General features: G+C 41.4%; 3 protein-coding genes across 5 annotated transcripts; 1 reads left to right on the top strand and 2 right to left on the bottom strand.

Moving 5' to 3' along the window:
• Positions 1 to 249: 249 nt before the first annotated feature.
• LOC115663505 (uncharacterized) lies at positions 250 to 5,329 on the bottom strand. The gene is made up of 3 exons (XM_030585506.2): positions 3,795 to 5,329; positions 2,093 to 2,305; positions 250 to 1,377 (listed from the first exon to the last, which is right to left on the bottom strand). The coding sequence occupies exons 1-3, from the start codon at positions 5,073 to 5,075 to the stop codon at positions 418 to 420; spliced, it is 2,454 nt and encodes an 817-aa protein (XP_030441366.2). The 5' UTR covers positions 5,076 to 5,329; the 3' UTR covers positions 250 to 417.
• A 5,401-nt stretch (positions 5,330 to 10,730) lies between these two features.
• LOC115663503 (probable RNA helicase SDE3) lies at positions 10,731 to 15,671 on the bottom strand. Its single transcript, XM_030585505.2, has 3 exons — positions 14,378 to 15,671; positions 12,593 to 12,805; positions 10,731 to 11,868 (listed from the first exon to the last, which is right to left on the bottom strand). Exons 1-3 carry the CDS (start codon positions 15,437 to 15,439, stop codon positions 10,906 to 10,908), a joined length of 2,238 nt encoding a protein of 745 aa, XP_030441365.1. The 5' UTR covers positions 15,440 to 15,671; the 3' UTR covers positions 10,731 to 10,905.
• A 204-nt stretch (positions 15,672 to 15,875) lies between these two features.
• Positions 15,876 to 19,841, top strand: LOC115663502 (pentatricopeptide repeat-containing protein At3g09040, mitochondrial-like). Of its 3 annotated transcripts, none has more exons than XM_056313163.1 (2): positions 15,876 to 18,488; positions 19,509 to 19,841. In XM_056313163.1, the coding sequence occupies exon 1, from the start codon at positions 16,026 to 16,028 to the stop codon at positions 18,441 to 18,443; it is 2,418 nt and encodes an 805-aa protein (XP_056169138.1). In that variant the 5' UTR covers positions 15,876 to 16,025; the 3' UTR covers positions 18,444 to 18,488; positions 19,509 to 19,841. The 3 variants fall into 3 exon arrangements, with proteins under 3 accessions (XP_056169138.1, XP_056169137.1, XP_056169136.1); XM_056313162.1 differs by having other exon boundaries at positions 19,355 to 19,841; XM_056313161.1 differs by having other exon boundaries at positions 19,224 to 19,841.
• The last annotated feature ends 1,554 nt before the right edge of the window (positions 19,842 to 21,395 follow it).

The raw sequence follows: 21,395 nt of genomic DNA, 5'->3' as shown, positions 1-21,395 counted from the left end.
TTATCTTCCATTAATCAATCCAATCACCCTGTTCCTCCACATTGCAGTATCAATTCCTAGCTATAGGGCCCGAGACATGCATTGCTGTCTTTCGTCAAACAACTTGAAGATGCGAACTTTAGGTGCTGGCAGCTTCTGGAGAACTAAAGGAGAAAATTTCGAAGGAAACGGCTATTTTCTTTAAATGATAATCGAGAATAGGAGAAGAGAAGCTGTGAAATTTACGTAAAAGGAACCTTTACAACTGAATTACAAACAGAAAACCAACCTGCTTCGATTTATTAAGGGCAAATTGTGTACATACTCATACCTACATAATTTTTGTCCCTTTCTCATGCAACTCAGCTCAAACATGGAAATGAGAAAACAAAGCACATCAAGAGCATTATTGAGCTTGTATCCAACATCAACTGATACTCAATAGCTGTTAGTTTCGTCTGATTCCGGCTCAGGGTCCAATCGGGCAATGAATGCAGGGTCGAGGTTCTTGTACGGTCTAAATTCTTTGAGCCTCTCAAAGTATGATATCCGGAGACCATTCTTCTGAGCAATTGGGGATCGCACCCACCCTGAGCGATTTCCCTGCGCACCAGTGACTACAACAGTTGTATCCTCGTTGGCCAAATTAGCTAGCACAATCATTGCCTCTGGCTCGGAAGTGGATGATGCATCGACGAGGAAAATATGACTGAAGTGTCCCGCGTTGATGCCTTCATTGTGTAGCCTGAAGCTACTCACAAAAGTCGAAAAAATTACCTTGAATCTTTTAAGTTCCTGGAGGGGAGGACAAGCGAAACACTCACTTTTCCTTTTATAAAGACACGAAGGGAGAATGTCATCAGGCACGCCATCGTACTCACGGAAAGCAGCATTTGCTCGAAATATTTCAGAATCTGGGATTTCCTTCTTCAAGCTTCTCATCAGAACATCGCACGTTTTGTTTATAGGTGCAGCCACAAGAATCTTAGGATCTTTAGAGCATCGGTATACTCGCGACACAGCTTCCCTAACCACTACTCCAGCCCTTGATAGGCTTAGGCCCCGCGTACAAAGAGGACCCTCAATGAGAAATGGTGCTGAACCTTTGAGAGTTAGAATCTGACGGATTGCGGATCTCTGGTCCGAGTAAAGCACGTCATTTGAAAAATAGAGAGATGGCAAGGCAAACAAATTACGTCTGAATGTACATTTGGGGAAAAGGAAGTTGCCGAACGAAGAATCAGCGGCGGCTTCAACTGCTTGATGAGCTCTCTTCAAGCAAACTCTATTGAAAGAAAAGCCGATGTTGTATCTGCTGCTTGAATGATGCCGGGAGTGAAAATCATCTCCAAACTCTGCTAAGACAACAGACCTTTTCTCCACTCGATATACTAAACCCTGCTTTACGAAAAAGATGATTAATACAGGAAAGGAGTACAAGCAAACTCAACTAAACGTTTTAGGCATCAAAGGAAAGTAATTAACTGAGATTGCTGCTAGACAATGCAAAAGAATAGCAATGCATGGAAACAATACGAACCAAATGCCTCTTCTCTAGTAATACAAGCCACTCCTTATTCCAGCCCCTTGAATTTGAGATGATGCGCGGATGAATAGTCATTCGACATATAAAGTAACGGGATTTTGATCAAACTCAGGAAAGACCAATTTCTAAGAGAGGCATGGATGTGCATTCCCATGCGTGAGGGCATGTTTTTGCAAGTGACATGCTTATGCTTGTCAATGTGGGCATGCATCTGTGCAGATTGTAGCGTCAACATTTGTATGCCTTCATGGATGCCATGACACTTCACACCGAAACAAGATTGCTAGCAATCTTATCATAATCAAGTGATGCCAGCGTGAAGACCGCTGTATTTTTCAGCGCTCAACTTGACCAGTGCTTCGGTGATCAGAAAAATTTCACTGATAATCGAACATTTGGAGCCTCCATATGGCGGTTCTTTTATCATCGAAAGTAAATCAATGAAGGAAAAGCAGATGCAAAAGCACAATCTGCAAGCAGATGCGAGATGAAATATGACATTTTCAAACAGAGCACAATACTAACATCTTATTAATTTAAGCTTAAATGCACTTGAAAGGGACTAACCTGATACTGTGTATCTTTCTTATTGAGGGGCTTTGCAAAAACAAAATCTCTCGATAGAAGGAAGGGTCGACGTTCTGGTATAGATTCCATCTTGAATTTGACAAAAGTTACACAAACTTTCTCCCTGGAGAAATCATTGTCCCCTATATTCTTGTTAATAATCGATTGATGCAGCTCCAAAGTGACATCCTTCAGAATGAAATCAGTCCATTTCTGATTCAAATACAAGAATGATTGTTAGACCATCATAAAAACAAATCTTGAATTATTCACAGGGAGGACACCTACATCTACTCAAAAGTGTTGTTATAGTCACCTTAAAATGACTCAATCTACAATACAAGATGCTTCGGAGTAGTCAAAGTACCTTGAATTCCTACTTCATCGGAGACTGTTGCATGTATAACCAAAGTTCCATCTTAAAAGCAGGTCATTTCATTGTTTCAGAAAATAGCAAGCATGGTGAAATGGGGCATGAGTGCGTGACAACTCTGTCATTATCCATCAACAGGTTGGTTCTATCAACCTCGAAGTTTGAACTTGTAACTGACATAACGACAAAAACAACAGCAATCAAAATTTTCATGCCATTGTGTTACATTTCATAGCAAATACTCAGTAAGACCTAGATCCTCAAGGCTTGTTGGTAGTCACCTATTTAATCTTTTAGTCTTTTTATACCCGTTTTAACCTTCGTCCTCATCAGAGTCACATACTCACATCTCGTCACTTGAGTATTGAAGGTCACTTTTGCACATTTTTAGACAAGCTGAAACGAGCTTCTCTCTTAATCAGGAATGCACGACGAAGAAGACAAGTTGTCCACAATCCACCGCTAAATAGCCCAATATTGCAGATCAACAAGCTTCAACTAAAATCTCAATTCCATGGCCACGCATCAGCTAAAGATTGCTGAAAACTCAGAAGGCAACAGAGAAACTCAGCATCCTACGTTGAAATGACAAAATCATAAGTTCCAACTTTAGGAATCCGAAGCAAGCATGGCCAGTAACTTATGAAGGTTTCTGCCACATAGTAAGAGCAGCTAACCAAGCTACATTGATCTAAAATCTTGCAAAGTGATCCAGAATCCGTGATACTCATAACATCAAAATTTGCACATTTTCTCTGACACTTCTCCTCTTCTCTCACCTCTCTAGATCCATCCATTTGCAGTCGTTCCATTTGGATGATTGATTGTACAAGAGGATTGAACACATTCTGAGCGCACACATAAAATCTTAAAACACCATTCAGCCTGAGGTGATAAGTAAATGGTTATAAGTTCTTGGGAGAATGGAGCCTATGCTTGTTTTGGGTAATATTGTGGGTGTCACTACGACTATGATGAAATAAATTCCATCAATTTACCACCCAACTCCGTGTCAACATGGATTTGGCCTAGTCTTGCAACTGAAAATTTCTCTGTAAAATGAGGTCATGACAATGCAGTTGGCTATCAGCTATCACAATGAACCTATACGAGAACACCCGATAATTAACAATTACTGCTACCGACTTCATCCACCACACTTGATTGCATTCTCACATCGCAAGTGATCATAAAAGATTGGGAGGATGGAGATGAGGATTTCAATCTCTCTAACCACACTGTCAATGTCACACGTGGCACTGACATTATCGCCACACATTAAATTGCACAGAAAAATAGGAACATTAAATGGTCATGCATCGTCGTTACCTCAATATAGAAGTCCTCCGCATAAAGAAGAGCTGCAAAATAATCCCTATAGGTCGATGGAGATAGTGGTTTCCGGAGAACCCCTGGCACAATGTCCCGCTTTATCAAATCTTCGATATCCTTGGGGATGTTGTAAATAGCGGAAGTATCTTCCTGGACATAAACAGTTTTCTTTGGCGTATTTTGCGAAAGTGTGCAAACTGCATGTAAGAGTGGCTTATATTGTTGAGCAGAACGTTCCTGCGCTTTTGGGGTAGGAGAGGTTGTTTTCGACAAAGAAGGAGACTGCACACGAGATGAAGACGGCTCATCGGAAGGCCGAGGCAGTTTTGCAACATTCTGATTCGATTGAGTGGAAATTTGTGGCGGTTTGGTCCCCGAAACAAATGGATCTCTAGAAGTGGCGGTTGACGGCTTTGATACTGAAGGTGATGGTTGGGGAGAAGCCGAAGGGACTGCTTTGAATGGAGATGGAGTTGGTGAGGATGTTTTCGAAAGAGAAGGATGTAGCAAGCGAGATAAAGACGGCTCATCCGAAGATTGAGATGACTTGGACACATACTGATTCGAGTGAGCCGAAATGGCCGCCGGTTTGGCAAAAGAAACAAACAGATCACTAAAAGTGGCGGTTGACGGCTTTGATACAGAAGGGGATGGTTTAGGAGAAGCCGAAGGGTCTGCTTTGAAAGGAGATGGAGTTGGCGAGGATGTTTTCAAAAGAGAAGGATGTACCAAGCGAGATAAAGATGGCTCATTCGAAGATTGAGATGACTTGGACACATACTGATTCTTGTGAGCCGAAATGACCGCTTTAGCCGGGGAAACAAACGGATCACTGGAAGTGGCGGTTGATGGCTTTGATACAGAAGGGGATGGTTTCGGAGAAGCCGAAGGGACTGCTTTAAAAGGACATGTGACATGAGAAGACTGGGTTGAGCCACTAACATTCCTGGTCAAATTTGGTTCATTTTTAGGCCTGATTGGTTCTCTGGTCATTGGATTGTGCACAACAACATGGCAAGGGGAGGATGATGAGGAAGGAGGCGTGAATTTGAGAGGTGATGGCTTGTGGGTATTCCAGCGCAGCGACCGTGAAGTCTCTGACTGCGATTCATGTTCTTGATGACGATGATGTGTGGGCAACAAACCAAAGGCGCTTCGAATTCGATCGAGAAGAGGAGTACCACCATGCCCAAGATTTCTCTGAGCTTGGCGATACTCATAAACGTCTTCCTCTTCACAGCAGAGGACGCATTGCAGTAACCCGAGAAACGCAGACATACTACACTCTTCTTTCAAAAACAGGGAGAGATTGAATAAAGCTCAGCAGACAGGCGCGAACTCGAAAGGTAAAAACACGACCCATGATCATGAATCGTGAACTGTGATGCTTCGTGCGATCAAACCCAATGGGTGAATCGGAAGCAGGAAAACATCAAGAGCGATGGATTTACACGGATCGTGGAGGTTGTGGAAAAGAGTGGAGCTTTTCTTAGTTCATAAGGGAAAGAAAGCAATTCAGACAGTGAAGAAAAGCGGCAGGCCAGGAGAAACAACGGGTCTCGCGCAAGTCTTTCTTTTAAACTTTCCCAACATCATCATCGTACATCATCATGCAGTGGGCTGAGCCTTCAGCCTACTACGCATGGGTCGTTTTCCCGGACATTCCAAAATAGGCCTAATTACAAAAAAACAAAAAAAAAAACATGAACCGAGTCATAATTTTGAGCCAAACTTTTTTTTGTCTCACGAAAGATCACTAACTTTCACTTAAATCTTAAATCTGACCTGAACAATTTAAAAATTTTACATCACTGGAGCTAAATTTGGGATTCAAGTAAAAGTTGGTGCTTTTTATTGAGTAAAAAAAAGTTCGGGTCATAATTGTTATAGGCAAAGTTGGTACTTTTGTTTTGGAATCGGCCCTTCCAAAATATGTTTTTTTATAATTACCAAGAAAACTAAAATTACCACAAAATCGAGAAAATTATCAAGTAAAAGCCTCAAATTCAACAATTTTCTTAAAAGATGATCTAAAATGGATATTATCTTAAATAAAGCCATGAAGCGACAAATTTAATCTCGATTAAGGGTCTGAATAGGCAAACTTAATCTCAAATAAGTCCTTAAATTTATCTGTCGATCAAATTTTTTTTGTTTTATTTTTCTTTCTCTTTCTTTTTCTCTTTCTCTTACTTTCTTCTTTCTCTCTTTTCCTATATGTTTTCTTTTCTCTCTTTTTTTTTCCCTTCTTCCTCCTGCAGCCTCACCGCACATCCTTTTCCTTTCTTCTTTTCGCTAAAATGAACTTTCGGCAACCCAATAAAAAACGAGACAGCTTACCCATGGCGGTGAAACCCAAGCTCAGATAAACACTTGAACAGCAAACACATGTGGAACCCATTTACTAAAAGCTCGCTAAGAACAAGCTAACGGAAAAAAAAAAAAAGAGAAGAAGAAGAAAGAAAGAAAGAAAGAAAAATAATGGCACAAATAGTCCTTGAATTTTAGCCTAATATGTAATGTGGTCGTTGAACTTTTAATTTGTTCAATGTAATCCCCAGACTTTTGGTACATGTTCAAATTAGTCCTTGAACTATATGAAATGTTTAATGTTATCCTTTCATTAGTTCAAGTTCAGGAATAATATTGAACATTTTCATGTAGTCTAGGGACTAGATTAAATATATATCAAAATTTCATTGACCACATTGCACACCGGTCCAAAGTTCAAGGACCATTTGTGTCGATTTAAAAAAAAATGAATATTTGAAATTCACCCCATAAAAATTAAGCATCGCCATTTTTGAAGGGAAAAGTGTTAGAAAAGTCATAAACCTTTTGCATTGGTGCCAATTTAGTCATAAACCTTTTATTGGTGCCAATTCAGTTCTAAACGTTTTGTCTTTATGCAATTCAATCCTTCCGATTAATTTTAGCTGGATTTTCCTGATGTGAATGCCAGCCGGCCTACGTGGCACCGCCGGCGATGATGTTGACGACTTTTAATAATATTTTAATATTTTTCAAATTTTTTATTTTTTATTTTTTATTTTTTTTCTTTACCTCTCTTCTTCCGCCAACCAGTTGCTAGTGGCCAGGGCCGGCGAGGGACCTCGTCGGCCTCCTGCGAGCCCCACCTGCCACTGGCGAGGCTCGCTCTTGCCAGTGGTTGGGCGAGGCATGACCTCGCCGGATCTGGCAAAGTCGAGCCTCACCCATGGCCGACGAGGCTCGACCTCGCCAGATCTGGTGAGGGCGAGCCTTGCCCAGCCCAACGTGAGGTCGGCGTGTTCGTGCTATGGCAGAAGAAGCCCGATCTCTAGTACCTCGAGCTGGTGGTCTCGGGACTCAAGGTGAGTGTGGGGAGCGACGGCAAAGTCTCTTGGAACCAGTCTTCCTCTCAGCCATGCCATGCCAATCGCGGTCCTCCGAGACCCCTTGGCCGCCCTCGCGGCCATACGGCGAGGCCTCGAGCCTCGCGCTAGGCTGGGCGAGGCACGACCTCGCTGGATCTGGCGAGGTCGAGCCTCGCTGGCCGTGGGTGAGACCCGACCTCGCCAAATCCGGCGAGGTCGTGCCTCGCCCAGCCCAGCGCAAGGCTCACCTTCGCCATCGCTGGCGAGGGCGGTGAGCCTCACCAGTGGCCGGTGAGGCCTCCAGCCGGTTGCCGATCCGGCGACCAGCTGGAGGAAGAAAGGAGGTAAAGTAAAAAAAGAAAAAGAAAAGAAAGAAAAAGAAAAGAAATTTTTTTTGAAAAATATCAAAATATTATTGAAAGTTGTCCAGGTCATCGTCGGCGGTGCCATGTAGATCGGCTAGTGTCCACGTCAGTAAAATCCGACTAAAATTAGTACTGAATTGATATAAAGATAAAAGGTTTAAGACTAAATTAGCACTAAAAAATGGTTTATGATTAAATTGACATCAACGTAAAAGGTTTATGATTTTTATGACATTTTTCCCCATTTTTTAACTACCCCGAATCATCACCTTTCGTCCCTGCGAAACCACAAATTTCTTCAATCCACAATCATTACTGATCACGACTGAAAAAGAAACAAAGGTTTCAATAGAAAGACAGCTAATACATATTGCTTGTACGAGTGAGCGAATCGAAAGGTGGCGTTCCCTCGGTTGGTTCAAGAATTAGAAGAAATGTTGCCTCCGCGGTGACTAGCTCTGACTACGCCAATTTGCGGAAGACACAGCACACGCGTCCGAAGAACAAAGATCGCTCGAGGCATTCGATGATATAGTTTTATAGGACCGCTGCCAACTATTCTAAAAAATTAAACTGTTAGATGAATACGTGATTTGATATTTAATTATTATAACAGATGAGATGAGATCGTGCATTGTGGATGGTAAAATTAAATGAATGGAGAGGATGAGGAAATTGACAACCGAGAAAAGAGAGAGAACAGGCAAGTCTTTTGATCCATGAGGAAAAGAAACCAACTTGTCCCGTTATGATCTCCATCCCACCACAATCAGGAATTATCCACTAGCCCAAGATCGAGGCGCTTACTTTTTCCTCTTTTAGGCTACCGCTCGGAATGCGTTGAGGCGGACTCTGTCGACCGAGGCTTGAATGTGGCCGCTACGGATGGAATTCCGGCGTCACGGCCTTGAGGTCAAAGCCAATGCGCACGGCTTCGCCAAGGCGGTTGAGACAACAAACACAAGTGATGAGCACGTCGAAGGCGCTCTTGGGGGGAAGCCGCGGTTGAGACGGGAGAGGGAGCGAAGGAGAAAGAAAAGGAAAGAAAAAGACTTTTGGACGATAATGCCCCTGGCCATATTAAGATTTGACTAGTAAGTAAGGTTGTGATCTTATTTGAAAAAGACTTTTAGGACCTTAGTTGAGATAATGTCAACTTCGAACTATTTTTTTATTTTAAAAAAAAAACTCTCAGTTCAGGCTCTTTTTAAAATTTTTCCCTGATAAAGAAAGAGAAGAAAAAGAAGAAAGTAGAAGAAAATGACCAAACTTCATATTCTTGTTTGAAATTTTCTCTTCTACTCCAAAAATTTTGCTCTGTTTAGAAAACGCGACACTGTTGCTCATTGTACGATGTCACTTGAGAATCTCTTCTCTGCCATCGACACTCGAACCTTCTGTGGCATCGACACTCAAGTTTTAGATGGTTGATATAGTAGAGTAGACAAGATGGAATTAGTTCTTTCTTTAAGGTTTTTTTCGTTTCTCACTCTTTTTCTGTGTATTGGATCTTGATCCTGGCAACTAACGATTGCATCCTTTAAAGGCCTATCTTTTCCATTAGATCTTGCCCATTTCACTTGGCTGTGAATGCTCAGAACAGCAGTGTGCATGTCTTAAGGGGAGGGGGGGCAGATACCAGCTCTACAGCTAAGGCCATCCTCTTTGTACTTTCATGCGTATCCTGTCTACATGTACATGTATGTCCTAATCTTTTTATCCCTGGAAATGCTTTGCAGGAGCCTCATGTGGCAAGATTGGAAGGGAACAATGATTTGCTCAAACTGCGCGAATGATGCTTCTGATTGCATTTGCTCGATGGAAATACTTATCGATTGTTCTATTCATTTATGTGCTTTCTCTGTTGAGCATTTGCATAAAATGATATCGCAGGTAGTGTGAAAGAAGAAAAGCACAGCAGATGAAGCCGGGGCAATCTTGCCAGCAAAGCTGAAGCAATCATCTCCAACGAGTTAGACCCTATTGACAACATGTCATTATGCAGATCATCGTATCGCAATTTTGCCTCAGGGAAACTGCTTCTTGGACAATGTAGCATGCATCTGGTGATGCTAGTCATATATGTCTTTGATCAAAGGTTATTCCCTTTGTGAACCCAGAAGTTTTAGTGCATATGACCGTGATTGAACTCATTCAAGGTTTTAAAAAAAAAAAAGGCTGAAGCAGTATGGATATCAGCTCTTAATATTTCTATGGCTCATTTCGACCAAAAAAATATATTTACGGCTCATGCTGCGTCATTCTTTTTAGAACTGGTTAGGTGTCCGAAAATAATTCGTGATTTCCGTTGGGATGTTTTTCTTTTGTTAATTTTTCTGGTGTATTTTAGCATTTTTCCGGTTATCCTCCCTGTTATTTACATCTCCAATTCAATACGGGAGTGTTGGAGCTGATACTGGTAACTTTTCTCAAGAGAGGAACAGACAGTGGCCTTTGATTTAAACCTTTTGTCCTTGTCAGTCGAAATTAACACGAGTTGATTGTATGTCGCATTATAAGTTAAAGAGTTAATACTACCAAAAACCTGAAACTGATACATCTATAACAAATTTACCCCAAACTAATTTTTTTACCACTAAAAACCCAAAACTGGTAAATTTACCATTCATCAGTTTTCGTTAAATTGGATTAATACCACAAAAAATCACAAACTGGTACACCTGTGACAAACGGAAGGTAAAACAAAAAACCGGTACATAAGTCAACTGCCACGTGTCATTTAACAAAGTAATTTGATAATAAAATTTAACAAAAGCAAACTGAAAGTAAATTTATCACAAGTGTACCAATTTGGGATTTTTTGTGATCAAAAAATTAGTTTGGGGTAAAATTATCTTAGGTATATCAGTTTGGGGTTTTTCGTGGTATTAACCCTAAGTTCAAGAAGCTCCTTTGATTTGGTTCGAGCTAAGTGCCATGCATTTGCACCATCAGAGTCATCCTCTGATCTTCCATTAATCAATCCAATCTCCCTGTTCCTCCACGTTGCAGTATCAATTCCTAGCTAAAAGGCTCGAGATGTATCACGATCTTTCGTCGAACAGCTTGAAGATGCGAACTTTAGGTGCTGGCAGCTTCTGGATAACTAGAGGAGAAAATTTCGAAGGAAACAGCTATTTACTTTAAATGAGACTCGAGAGTAGGAGAAGAGAAGCAGTGAAATTTATGTAGAAGGAACCTTTACAACTGAATTACAAACAGAAAACCAACTGCTCGATTTATTAAGGGCAAATTGCATACATACTGATACCAACATAATTTTCATCCCTTTCTCTTGCAACTCAGCTCAAACATGGAAATGAGAAAACAAAGCACATCAAGTGCATTGTTAAGTAGCCAGAGCTTATATACAACAGCAACTGATACTCAATAGCTGCTAGTTTCATCTGATTCCGGCTCAGGGTCCAATTGGGCGATGAATGCAGGGTCGAGGTTCTTGTACGGTGTAAATTCTTTGAGCCTCTCAAAGTATGATCTCCAGAGACCATTCTTCTGAGCAATTGGGGATCGCACCCACCTTGAGCGATTTCCCTGCGCGCCGGTGACTACAACAGTTGTATCCTCGTTGGCCAAATTAGCTAGCACAATCATTGCCTCTGGTTCGGATGTGGATGATGCATCGACGAGGAAAATATGACTGAAGTGTCCCGCGTTGATGCCTTCATTGTGTAGCCTGAAGCTACTCACAAAAGTCGAAAATATTACCTTGAATCTTTGGAGTTCCGGGAGGGGAGGACAAGCGAAACACTCGCTTTTCTTTCTATAAAGACATGAAGGGAGAATGTCAACAGGCACGCCATCTTTCTCACGGAATGCAGCATTTGCTCGAAATATTTCGGAATCTGGGATATCCTGCTTCAAGCTTCTCATCAGAATATCGCACGTTTTGTTTATAGGTGCAGACACAAGAATCCTAGTATCTTTAGAGCGTTGGTATACTTGCGACACAGCTTCCCTAACCACTGCTCCAGTCCTTGATAGGCCTAGGCCCCGTGTACAAAGAGGACCCTCAATGAGAAATGGTGCTGAACCTTTGAGAGTTAGAATCTGACGGATTGCGGATCTCTGCTCCGAGTAAAGCACGTCATTTGAAAAATAGAGAGATGGCAAGGCAAACAAATTATGTCTGAATGTACATTTGGGGAAAAGGAAGTTGCGGAACGAAGGAACAGCGGCGGCGGTTTCAACTGCTTGATGAGCTCTCTTCAAGCAAACTCTATTGAAAGAAAAGCTGATGTTGTATCTGCTGCTAGAATGATGCTGGGAGTGAAAATCATCGCCAAACTCTGCTAAGACGACAGACCCCTTCTTCACTCGATACACAAAACCCTGCTTTACGATAATGATGATTAATACTGGGAAGTGGGAAGGAGTACAAGCAAGCTCAACTAAATGTTTTAGGCATCAAAGGTAAGTAATTAACTGAGACTGCTGCTAGACACTGCAAAAGAATAGCAATGGAAGAGCCTATATGGATGGAAAAAATACAAACCAAATGCCTCTTCTCTAGTAATACAAACCACTCCTTAATCCAGCCCCTTGAATTTGAGATGTTGTATGGACGAATAGCCATTCGACATATAAAGTAACTGGATTTTTATCAAACTCAGGAAAGAACAATTTCTAAGAGAGGCATGGATGTGTATTTCCACGCACAAGGACGTGTTTTTGCAAGTGACATGCTTATGCTTGTCAGTGTGGGCATGCAACTGCGCAGATAGTAGCATAGACATTTGTATGCCTTCATGGATGCCATGACACTTCACACTGAGACAAGATTGCCAGCAATCATATCATAATCAAGTGATGCCAGCGTGAAGACCATTGTATTTTTCAGCGCTCAACTTGACCAGTGCTTCGGTGATCAGAAAAATTTCACTGATAATCGAACAATTGGAGCCACCATATGGCCGTTCAATTATCATCAGAAAATCAATGAAGGAAAAGCAGATGCAAAAGCACAATCAGCAAGCAGATGCGAGATGAAATATGACATTTTCAAGCAGAGCACAATACTAACATTTAATCTTAAATGTACTTGAAAGGGACTAACCTGATACTGTGTATCTTTCTTATAGAGGGGCTTTGCAAAAACAAAATCTCTCGATAGAAGGAATGGTCGACGCTCTGGTATTGATTCCATCTTGAATTTGACAAAACTTACACAATCTTTCTCACTGAAGCAATCATTCTCCCGTGCATTCTTGTAAACAGTCGATTGTTCCAGCTCCAACATGACATCCTTAATAATGAAATCAGTCCATTTCTGATTCAAATACAAGAATGATAGTTAGACCATCATAAAACAAATCTTGAATTATTGACACGGGGACACCTACATCTACTCAAAGTGTTATAGTCACCTAAAAATGACTCAATCTACAATACATGATGCTTCACAGTAGTAATAGTACCTCGAGTTCCTACTTCATTGGAGACCGTTGCATTTATAAACAAAGTTCCATCTTAAAAGCACGTCATTTCATTGTTGCAGAAAATGGCAAGCATGGTGAAATGGGGCATGAGTGCATGACAACTCTGTCACTATCCATCAACAAGTTGGTTCTATAAACCTCTAAGTTTGAATATGTAAGTGACGTGACAACGAAAACAACAGCAATTAAACTTTTCATGCAATTGCGCTACGTTTCATAGCAAATCCTCAGTAAGACCTAGATCCTCAAGGCTTGTTTGTAGTCACCTTCCAATTTAATCTTTTAGTCTTTTCATACACCTTTTGGCCTTCGTCCTCATCAGAGTCACATATTCTCACTTGAGCGTTGAAGGTCAATTTTGCACGTTTCTAGACAAGCTGAAACGGGCTTCTCTCTTAATCAGGAATGCACAACAAAGCAGACAAGTTGTCCACATTCCACCGCTAAATAGCTCAATATTGCAGATCAGCAAGCTTCAACTAAAATCTCAATTTCATTGCCATGAATCAGCTGAAGATGACTGAAAACTCCGAAGTCGACAGATAAACTCTGCGTGCTATGTTTAAATGATAAAATCGTAAGCCAATTTCCAACTTTGGGAATCCGAAGTAAGCATGGCCAGTAACTTACAAAGGTTTCTGTCACGTAGCAAGAGCAGTTAACCAAGCTACATTGATCTACAATCTTGCAAAGTGATCCAGAATCCATATTACACATAACATCTCATGGCATAGACAAAGAACTACATGAGTCAAGCTCACAAAATTTGCACATTTGAACTTGTCAAAGCCTCTTTCCATAACTAGTCTTCCCCTAATTGCATTTTCTCTGACAAGTCTCCTCTTGTCTCGCCCCTCTAGATCCATCCATTTGCAGTCGTTCCATCTGGATGATTGATTGTACAAGAGGAGCGAACACAATCTGAGCGCGCACACAAAATCTGGAAACACCATTCAATCTGAGGCGGTAACTAAATGCTTTTACATTTACTGGGAGAATGGAGCTTATGCTTGTTTTCGGTAATATTGTGGGTGTCACAATGACTATGATGAAATAAACTCCACCGGTTTCACACCCAACTTCATGTCAACATGGATTTGGTCAAGTCTTGCAACTGAAAATTTCTCTGTAAAATGAGGTCATGACATTGCAGTGGCCTAGCAGCTATCACAATGAACCTATACGAGAACACACGATAATTAACAATTACTGCTACCGACTTCATCCACCACACTTGATTGCATTCTCACATCGCAAGTGATCATAAAAGATTGGGAGGATGGAGATAAGGATTTCAATCTCTGTAACCACACTGTCAATGTCACATGTGGCACTGACATTATCGCCACACATTAATTTGCACAGCAAAATAGGAACATTAAATGGTCATGCATCATCGTTACCTCAATATAGAAGTCCTCCGCATATAGAAGAGCTGCAAAATAATCCCTATAGGTGGATGGAGATAGTGGTTTCCGGAGAACCCCTGGCACAGTGTCTCGCTTTATCAAATCTTCGATATCCTTGGGGATGTTGTAAATAGGGGAAGTATCTTCCTGAACATAAACAGTCTCCTTTTGCGTATTTTGAGAAAGTGGGGCAACTGCATGTAAGAGTGGCTTATATTGTTGAGCAGAACCTTCTTGCGCCTTTGGGGTATGCAAGGTTGTTTTCGATGAAGAAGGAGACTGCACACGAGATGGAGACGGCTCATCGGAAGGCCGAGGGAGTTTTGCTACATTTTGATTCGAGTGAGTGGAAATTGGTGGCAGTTTGGTCCCCGAAACAAATGGATCACTAGAAGTGGCGGTTGAGGGCTTTGATACAGAAGGGGATGGTTTAGGAGAAGCCGAAGGTACCGCTTTGAATGGAGATGGAGTTGGTGAGGATGTTTTCGAAAGAGAAGGATGTAGCAAGCGAGATAAAGACGGCTCATCCGAAGATGGAGATGACTTAAACACATACTGATTCGAGTGAGCTGAAACGGCCGCCGGTTTGGCCGGGGAAACAAACGGATCCCTAGAAGAGGCGGTCGACGGCTTTGATACAGAAGGGGATGGTTTCGGAGAAGCTGAAGGGACTGCTTTGAAAGGAGATGTGACATGAGAAGACTGGGTTGAGCCACCAACAGTCCTGGTCAGATTTGGCTCATTTCTAGGCCTGATTGGGTCTCTGGTCATTGGATTGTGCACAACAACATGGCAAGGGGAGGATGATGAGGAAACAGGCGTGAATTTGAGAGGTGATGGCTCGTGGGTATTCCAGAGCAGTGACCGTGAAGTCTCTGATTGCTGAGATTCATGTTCTTGATGATGATGTGTGGGCAATAAACCAAAGGCGCTTCGAATTCGATCGAGAAGAGGAGGACCGTCATGCCCAAGATTTCTCTGAGCTTGGCGATACTCATAAACGCTTTCCTCTTCACAGCAGAGGACGCATTGCAGTAACTCGAGAAACGCAGACATACTTTACTCTTCTTTCGAAAACAGGGAGAGATTGAATAAAGCCCAGCAAACAGACCGCGAACTCGAAAGGTAAAAACACAACCCGGGATCATGAACAGCGATGCTTCGCGCGATCAAACCCAATGGTGAATCGGAAGCAGGAAAAGATCGAGAACGATGGACTTACTCAGATCGTGGAGGTTGCGGAAAAGAGTGGAGCTTTCCTTATTTTGGAAAAGAGAGAAAGAAAATTCAGACAGTGAATAGAAGCGGAAGACCAGGAGAAACAACGGGTCTCGCGCAAGTGTTTCTTTCATACTTTCCCAACATCATCATCGTACATTGTACAAGCGAATCACGTATTCACAGCATCACGCAGTGGGCTGAGCCAACCACTACTTGTGGGTCGTTTTCATGTACGTTCCAAAATATGTTTCAAGAAAACTGAGAATATCGCAATTCGAAAAGAAAAAAAGAGTAAAGTAGCGAACTTTGTGAGTTGTTTGGGTATCCTCATTTCGAATTATTAATTTCTGCTTTGATGTAACCCCAAAAAGTTTGCTCTGTTTGGAGGACACGACGCTGTTGCTCATCTTTACGATGTCACATGAGAATCCCTCCTCTGCCATCGACGCTCAAACCTTCTCTGTCCATCGAAGCCGCCCGTAAACTCCGCCCGACATTCGCACGCGACCACCAAAACCTCGCCTTTCGGTTGGGTTCTTCCGATTTCGGTCATGCATCGCTACAGAGACAGCGACGTGTTGCTGCACTTGCGAAGCTCCTCTCCATCTCCGCCGAGTCACAGGCATTGGCCGTTGGAGCTCAAGCCCATTGTGGGGCAGTCAAGCTTGGGTTCAGAGATGACGTCTTTGTTCAGAACCATCTCATCAATGTGTACTCGAGGTGTGGGGCTTTGGGCGACGGGCTCAAGGTGTTCGGTGAAATGCCTCAAAGAAATGTCGTCTCTTGGACTTCGCTTATCTCGGGTGCGGTACGTAATGGGGAGCTAGATGTAGGTTTCCGGGTTTTTCTGTCGTTGATGAGGAGTGGGTTACGGCCAAACGAGTTTTCTATTGGCAGTGTTTTGAAAGCCTGCGCCATCACGGAGGCTTGCGAGTTGGGTCTGTGCGTTCATGGTATTGCTGTGAAGCTGGGGATGGAAAAGGATTCTTTTTTCGGGAGTTCAATGTTGAGCTTATATTCCAAGTTGGGTTGTGTTGAAGAAGCCGAGCAGATTTTTAATTACATGGAGAATTGCGATGTTGGCTGTTGGAATGCTATGATAGGAGGGTATGTACTGTGCGGATGTGGAATTGAGGCCATGAGGCTTGCGTCTTCAATGAGGACCAAGGGAGTGATTATGGATGAGTTTACGTTTATCAATGCCCTTAAAGGCTGCATACTGTTGGGTAATTTGTATTACGGAAAACAGCTTCATGGGCTGATCATGTGTAGCGACGTGCAATTTAGCATTCCAGTGATGAATTCACTCATTGATATGTATCTTAAACATAGTCAGGAGAAATATGCTTTTGACGTATTTGATAGGATGCAAAAGAAAGATGTTATATCCTGGAATACAGTAATTGGGGCCTTCCATGAAGAACGGGATGTGACAAAAGTTGCAGGCTTATTTCATAAATTCATGCTTGCAGGATTGAAGCCTACTGAAGTTACTTTTTCCGTCTTGTTCAGGCAATGTGGAAATGCATGTGATTTAAACATGGGCCTGCAGCTTTGCTGTCTTGCCGTGCATTTCGGACACTTTCACCACAGTAATGTCACAAGTTCACTTATCAACATGTTTGCCAAATGCAACGCGTTACTTATGGCATGTTCAGTTTTCGATAGCATACTGTCAAAGGGGACTGGTGATTTCAATGAATTGATTTCTGGGTACAATTTGTGTTGTTGTTATCCAGAAGCTCTCCAGGTTTTCTGCAATTTATTAAGTTCAGGAGTGGAGACTAATGTATCTACGTTTGCCAGCATTTTAGAAACCTGTGTCAAATCTGGATACGAGAAGATGGGGAGACAAATTCATGGAGTGATAATTAAGAGGGCTCTTTCGGGAAATAATCATATTTGCTGCTCGTTAGCTAAATTCTATGTTAGGTTCGGGTGTCCAGATATTGCTTTTCTATGTTTTGATGCACTTGAGAAATTAGATTTGACCTGCTGGAGTATTATGATATCAACCTTCAATGGCAGCGGCTTCCATAGTGAAGCCATTAGATCTCTGAACTTTGTTTTAGAAGCTGATGGGAAACCCGATGAGTTCATCTTCGGCAGTATATTTAACAGTTGTGCCGATAGTAGTTCTTTTGATCGAGCTAAATCTGTCCATTCACTTGCTACCAAGACGGGCTATGATAGACATGTATATGTTGCTAGTTCAATTATTGATGCTTATGCAAAGTGCGGGGACATTGCTAGTGCGAGATTAGCTTTCAATCAGTCATCTGGGTCAGATGACGTGGTTATATTCAATTCCATGATCATGGCTTATGCTCATCATGGTCTCATAACGGAAGCTTTGGAACTCTTTCACAAAATGAAGTTGGCAAATCTATGTCCTAGTCAGGCTACTTTTATCTCTGTCATTTCTGCTTGTGGTCATATGGGGTGTGTTGATCAAGGTTGTGCATTGTTTGAGTCAATGAAATCGGATTATGGGTTGGAACCCTCTCCAGGAGTTTTCGGCTGCTTAGTAGATATGCTGTCGCGAAACGGATACCTTGAAGGTGCTAAGGGTTTGATTAAAACAATGCCTTTTTCACCTTGGCCTGGTATTTGGAGATCTTTCCTTAGTGGTTGCAGGATACATGGAAATAGAGAATTAGGAGAATGGGCTTCTCAAATGTTATGTCAATTGGTCCCGGAAAATGATGCAGCTCACGTACTGCTGTTTAAGGTTTATTCAGAAGCAGGTAGTTGGGAAAATGCTGAGCATCTGAGACAAAATATGATTCACAAAGGAATTTCAAAGTCCCCTGGATATAGCTGGATACAAGTGCATTGAAAGTTGACCTTAGACTAGTTTGATGGAGATGCTCTCTGTTAAGAGGTAAGGCTGGACTTGTACTCTGTTGTCTTTATTCTGGCTTGACTAACAGTGGATCTACTAGGAAAGCCAGTTAATGCTTATTGTCCTGTTTGTTCATGTTGTATTCAAAGTATCTTCTGCGACCATGCAAAGTTTTGGTGCTAGTTCATTTGAGTGAGATGCAGAATTAGTCAATTGTCCCACACCCCCACACCTCCCCCCCACTCTTCGGGTGTTGCATGCTTGAGTCATCCGAATAGTATTGGACAGATCAAATGATTTGATCAATGTTTGTAATAGCTGGTGCTGAAAAATGCTACTAACTTTTAGCACTCAGTAGAAATTAGTGTTGCTGCAATTTCTTTTGGCTGCGTATTTATGATCGGCTGATACTGGTATTATTTGATTATTTGTAGCACATTGTTTGCACATTGTACTTATCAAAGATATTCATTATACATAAATTTGTAGCTTGCATCTGATGATTGAATGATCTATTTCTGATTTATGATGTTTCACTAATGAGAAAATCCTCGTACATATTTTTCATTTATGATTTTTCACTAGCTGAATCTAACTGAAAGCAGAAGCACAAAATCAGATGTTCTCAATAAGTAGACACGAATTTTGCTGTAAGCAAGCAAATCCATGAGATACAATCTCATTTCAAGTACGATAAAGCTCAATTATAATTGAAAAATCCACAGTATTTTCTAATCTCACCATCATACCCTGTCTTGATACCCGTCTGCTCAGCTTGATCGTGGCCGCGATGAAGTGTTTGTAGAACACTAGCTGTTCTCTAGTCATCAAACTCGCCATATTCGGGTCTCCTTTCCCGAATTCAACATCTGATTAGTCGCTAACAACCCGAGACCCTTCTGAAGGTTCTGGTACCACGCATTGTCCAGCATGCACTGCATCATCACGTCGTTGAGTGCCATCACCGTAGGATTGAAATCTTTATCGGGACACGTGACTCTGGGACGCCGTGTGTTCTCTCTGTCCATGGTTGGATTGATGGCCTGCTTCCGGTTGTAGTGGTAGATTCTGGACATGAAATGCTTGACGTGAGATGCATCTATGGAGCGTGCACCCAGCAAGGCCACCATATATCCAACAGAGAGGCCGTTAGATTGGAAGAGAGAGATTATTTGAGGGGAAAGTTTGGTTCACTTGTGGGATGTTTCCCACCACTCTTGATGCCCTGGAGGTGGGTCCATCTCTCCTTCCTTTTGCTTCTGATTTACCCTTAAAAGATCATGCTTATTCTGATGTTTTCAGTGGAAACTGAAAGTGCAACATTACTTTTTGTTGATTCGCTGAAGTGAACACAATAGAATGATTGAAATATCGAGTAAACTTACCATGTAATCGGAGTCGTGGGTTGCGATAGTCGTGAGATTGGCACAAGAGACACACCCAGGCACTGCGACTCCACAGGTTTCTTGGCTCTAAAGTCTAAAGAACAAATCATATCCGTCGCCCGACAATTCCAGACTGAGCTCCGCATCCGTCTCTGCCTTATTAGTGTCATTTGACACTATCAAAACCCATGCGTTGCATCCCGATTTGTATTACACGGTGAAGAATAATCGATCAATTTATGTAAGTTGGGAGCCTATGAAATGGATACATAAAAAGAACAGAAGAAAGAAATTAAGAGGAAAAGGCGCAACTCATGGTTCTTGCTGCGATCGGCCCTTATTATGATAAAATTTTCAAACCGGTCTATTGATCAATTGGTACTCTTTAATGTTCGTCACGAGTAGGCCTATCAAAATAAGTCATAAACTCATTTCTTAATCCATATTTTCTTTTTTTCTCAATGTGCCATTTTCCTTAAGATTATTTTGCTGCCATAAAGTGTTCTATGGATGAAATTGGAGTATTCGGCCCATTATCTCTCAAAAGAAGAATTTCTATGGACTTTTGTCCTTTTTTGAGCTACCAAAATAGAGGCCCACTAAAGCATACACAAAATGGCCACATAACTATTTATCTATCTATAGAAATGTAGTAAATTGATGGCGTAATAATTTTTTGTTGAATGTTGCCTTAAAGGGTGCATTTGTCTAGCCCAACCAATAAAAGATGAACAATCAAATTAAAATGGCACAAATTGATGATAAGACAAAGCGGGTATAGAAATTCAAGAAATTACATGAATAAGAAAAAAAAATTGGAAAGAATTTTTTTTTTTTAGAAAAAAGGGCATAATACTTTTAAGAGATAAGGAAGGCATAAAAAAATTTAAAAGGTTGAAATGCCCTCTAAATTTCTAGAAAAGACAAAAATATAAAAAGACTAATAAAAGCATAAAGCTCCTAAAGATGTAAGATAGAATCAAAATAAAGTTGCACCTACTTTGGAAAATATGAAAGTAATTTTTTCCAAAAAAAAATTATGCCTTAAATTGAATTAATATTTACATGTTCGAGAAAATAAATGATGAAAGACTAAAATGTACATGACATTTCAGGAAACAATGCACAAGTTTAGAATCGGACAAATACAAAAAAAAAAATTACCAAGAAAACATGATAAATTTTGTAAGACTTAAGTTTTGATTGGAACTTATCATTGACTAACTAGGTTGATGGCAAATTGGAGAGTTATTATAGTGACAAATTGAATAATGTCGCGACCGAACTCCCGAGCCCTTTTTTAAACGACATGCAAAAAAAGAAGGGGGGCTCGCCTGGTACGTGCTAAGTCTAGGTTCGGGACTTAACTCGGGCTCTCCCAAGCCCATACCATATCGCGACTTAGGGTTTAAGTGTTTAACATGCAAGTGGTTTATATCAAGGAGTCGCCACTAATCGATTTGGGGTGGGTCGATTAGAAACCCAAATAGGGTGATGGGAGAATCACCCTATTCCTACGAACCAGAGATTAACTGAATTCGGGGACTTGGTTACACTAGTT

The sequence above is a fragment of the Syzygium oleosum genome, unplaced genomic scaffold, assembly GCF_021117445.2.
Source record: "Syzygium oleosum isolate NSW1041296 unplaced genomic scaffold, Sole_v2.1 Sole_v2.07, whole genome shotgun sequence".
NCBI lineage: Eukaryota > Viridiplantae > Streptophyta > Magnoliopsida > Myrtales > Myrtaceae > Syzygium > Syzygium oleosum.
This window is presented reverse-complemented; position numbering and strand designations above follow the sequence as displayed.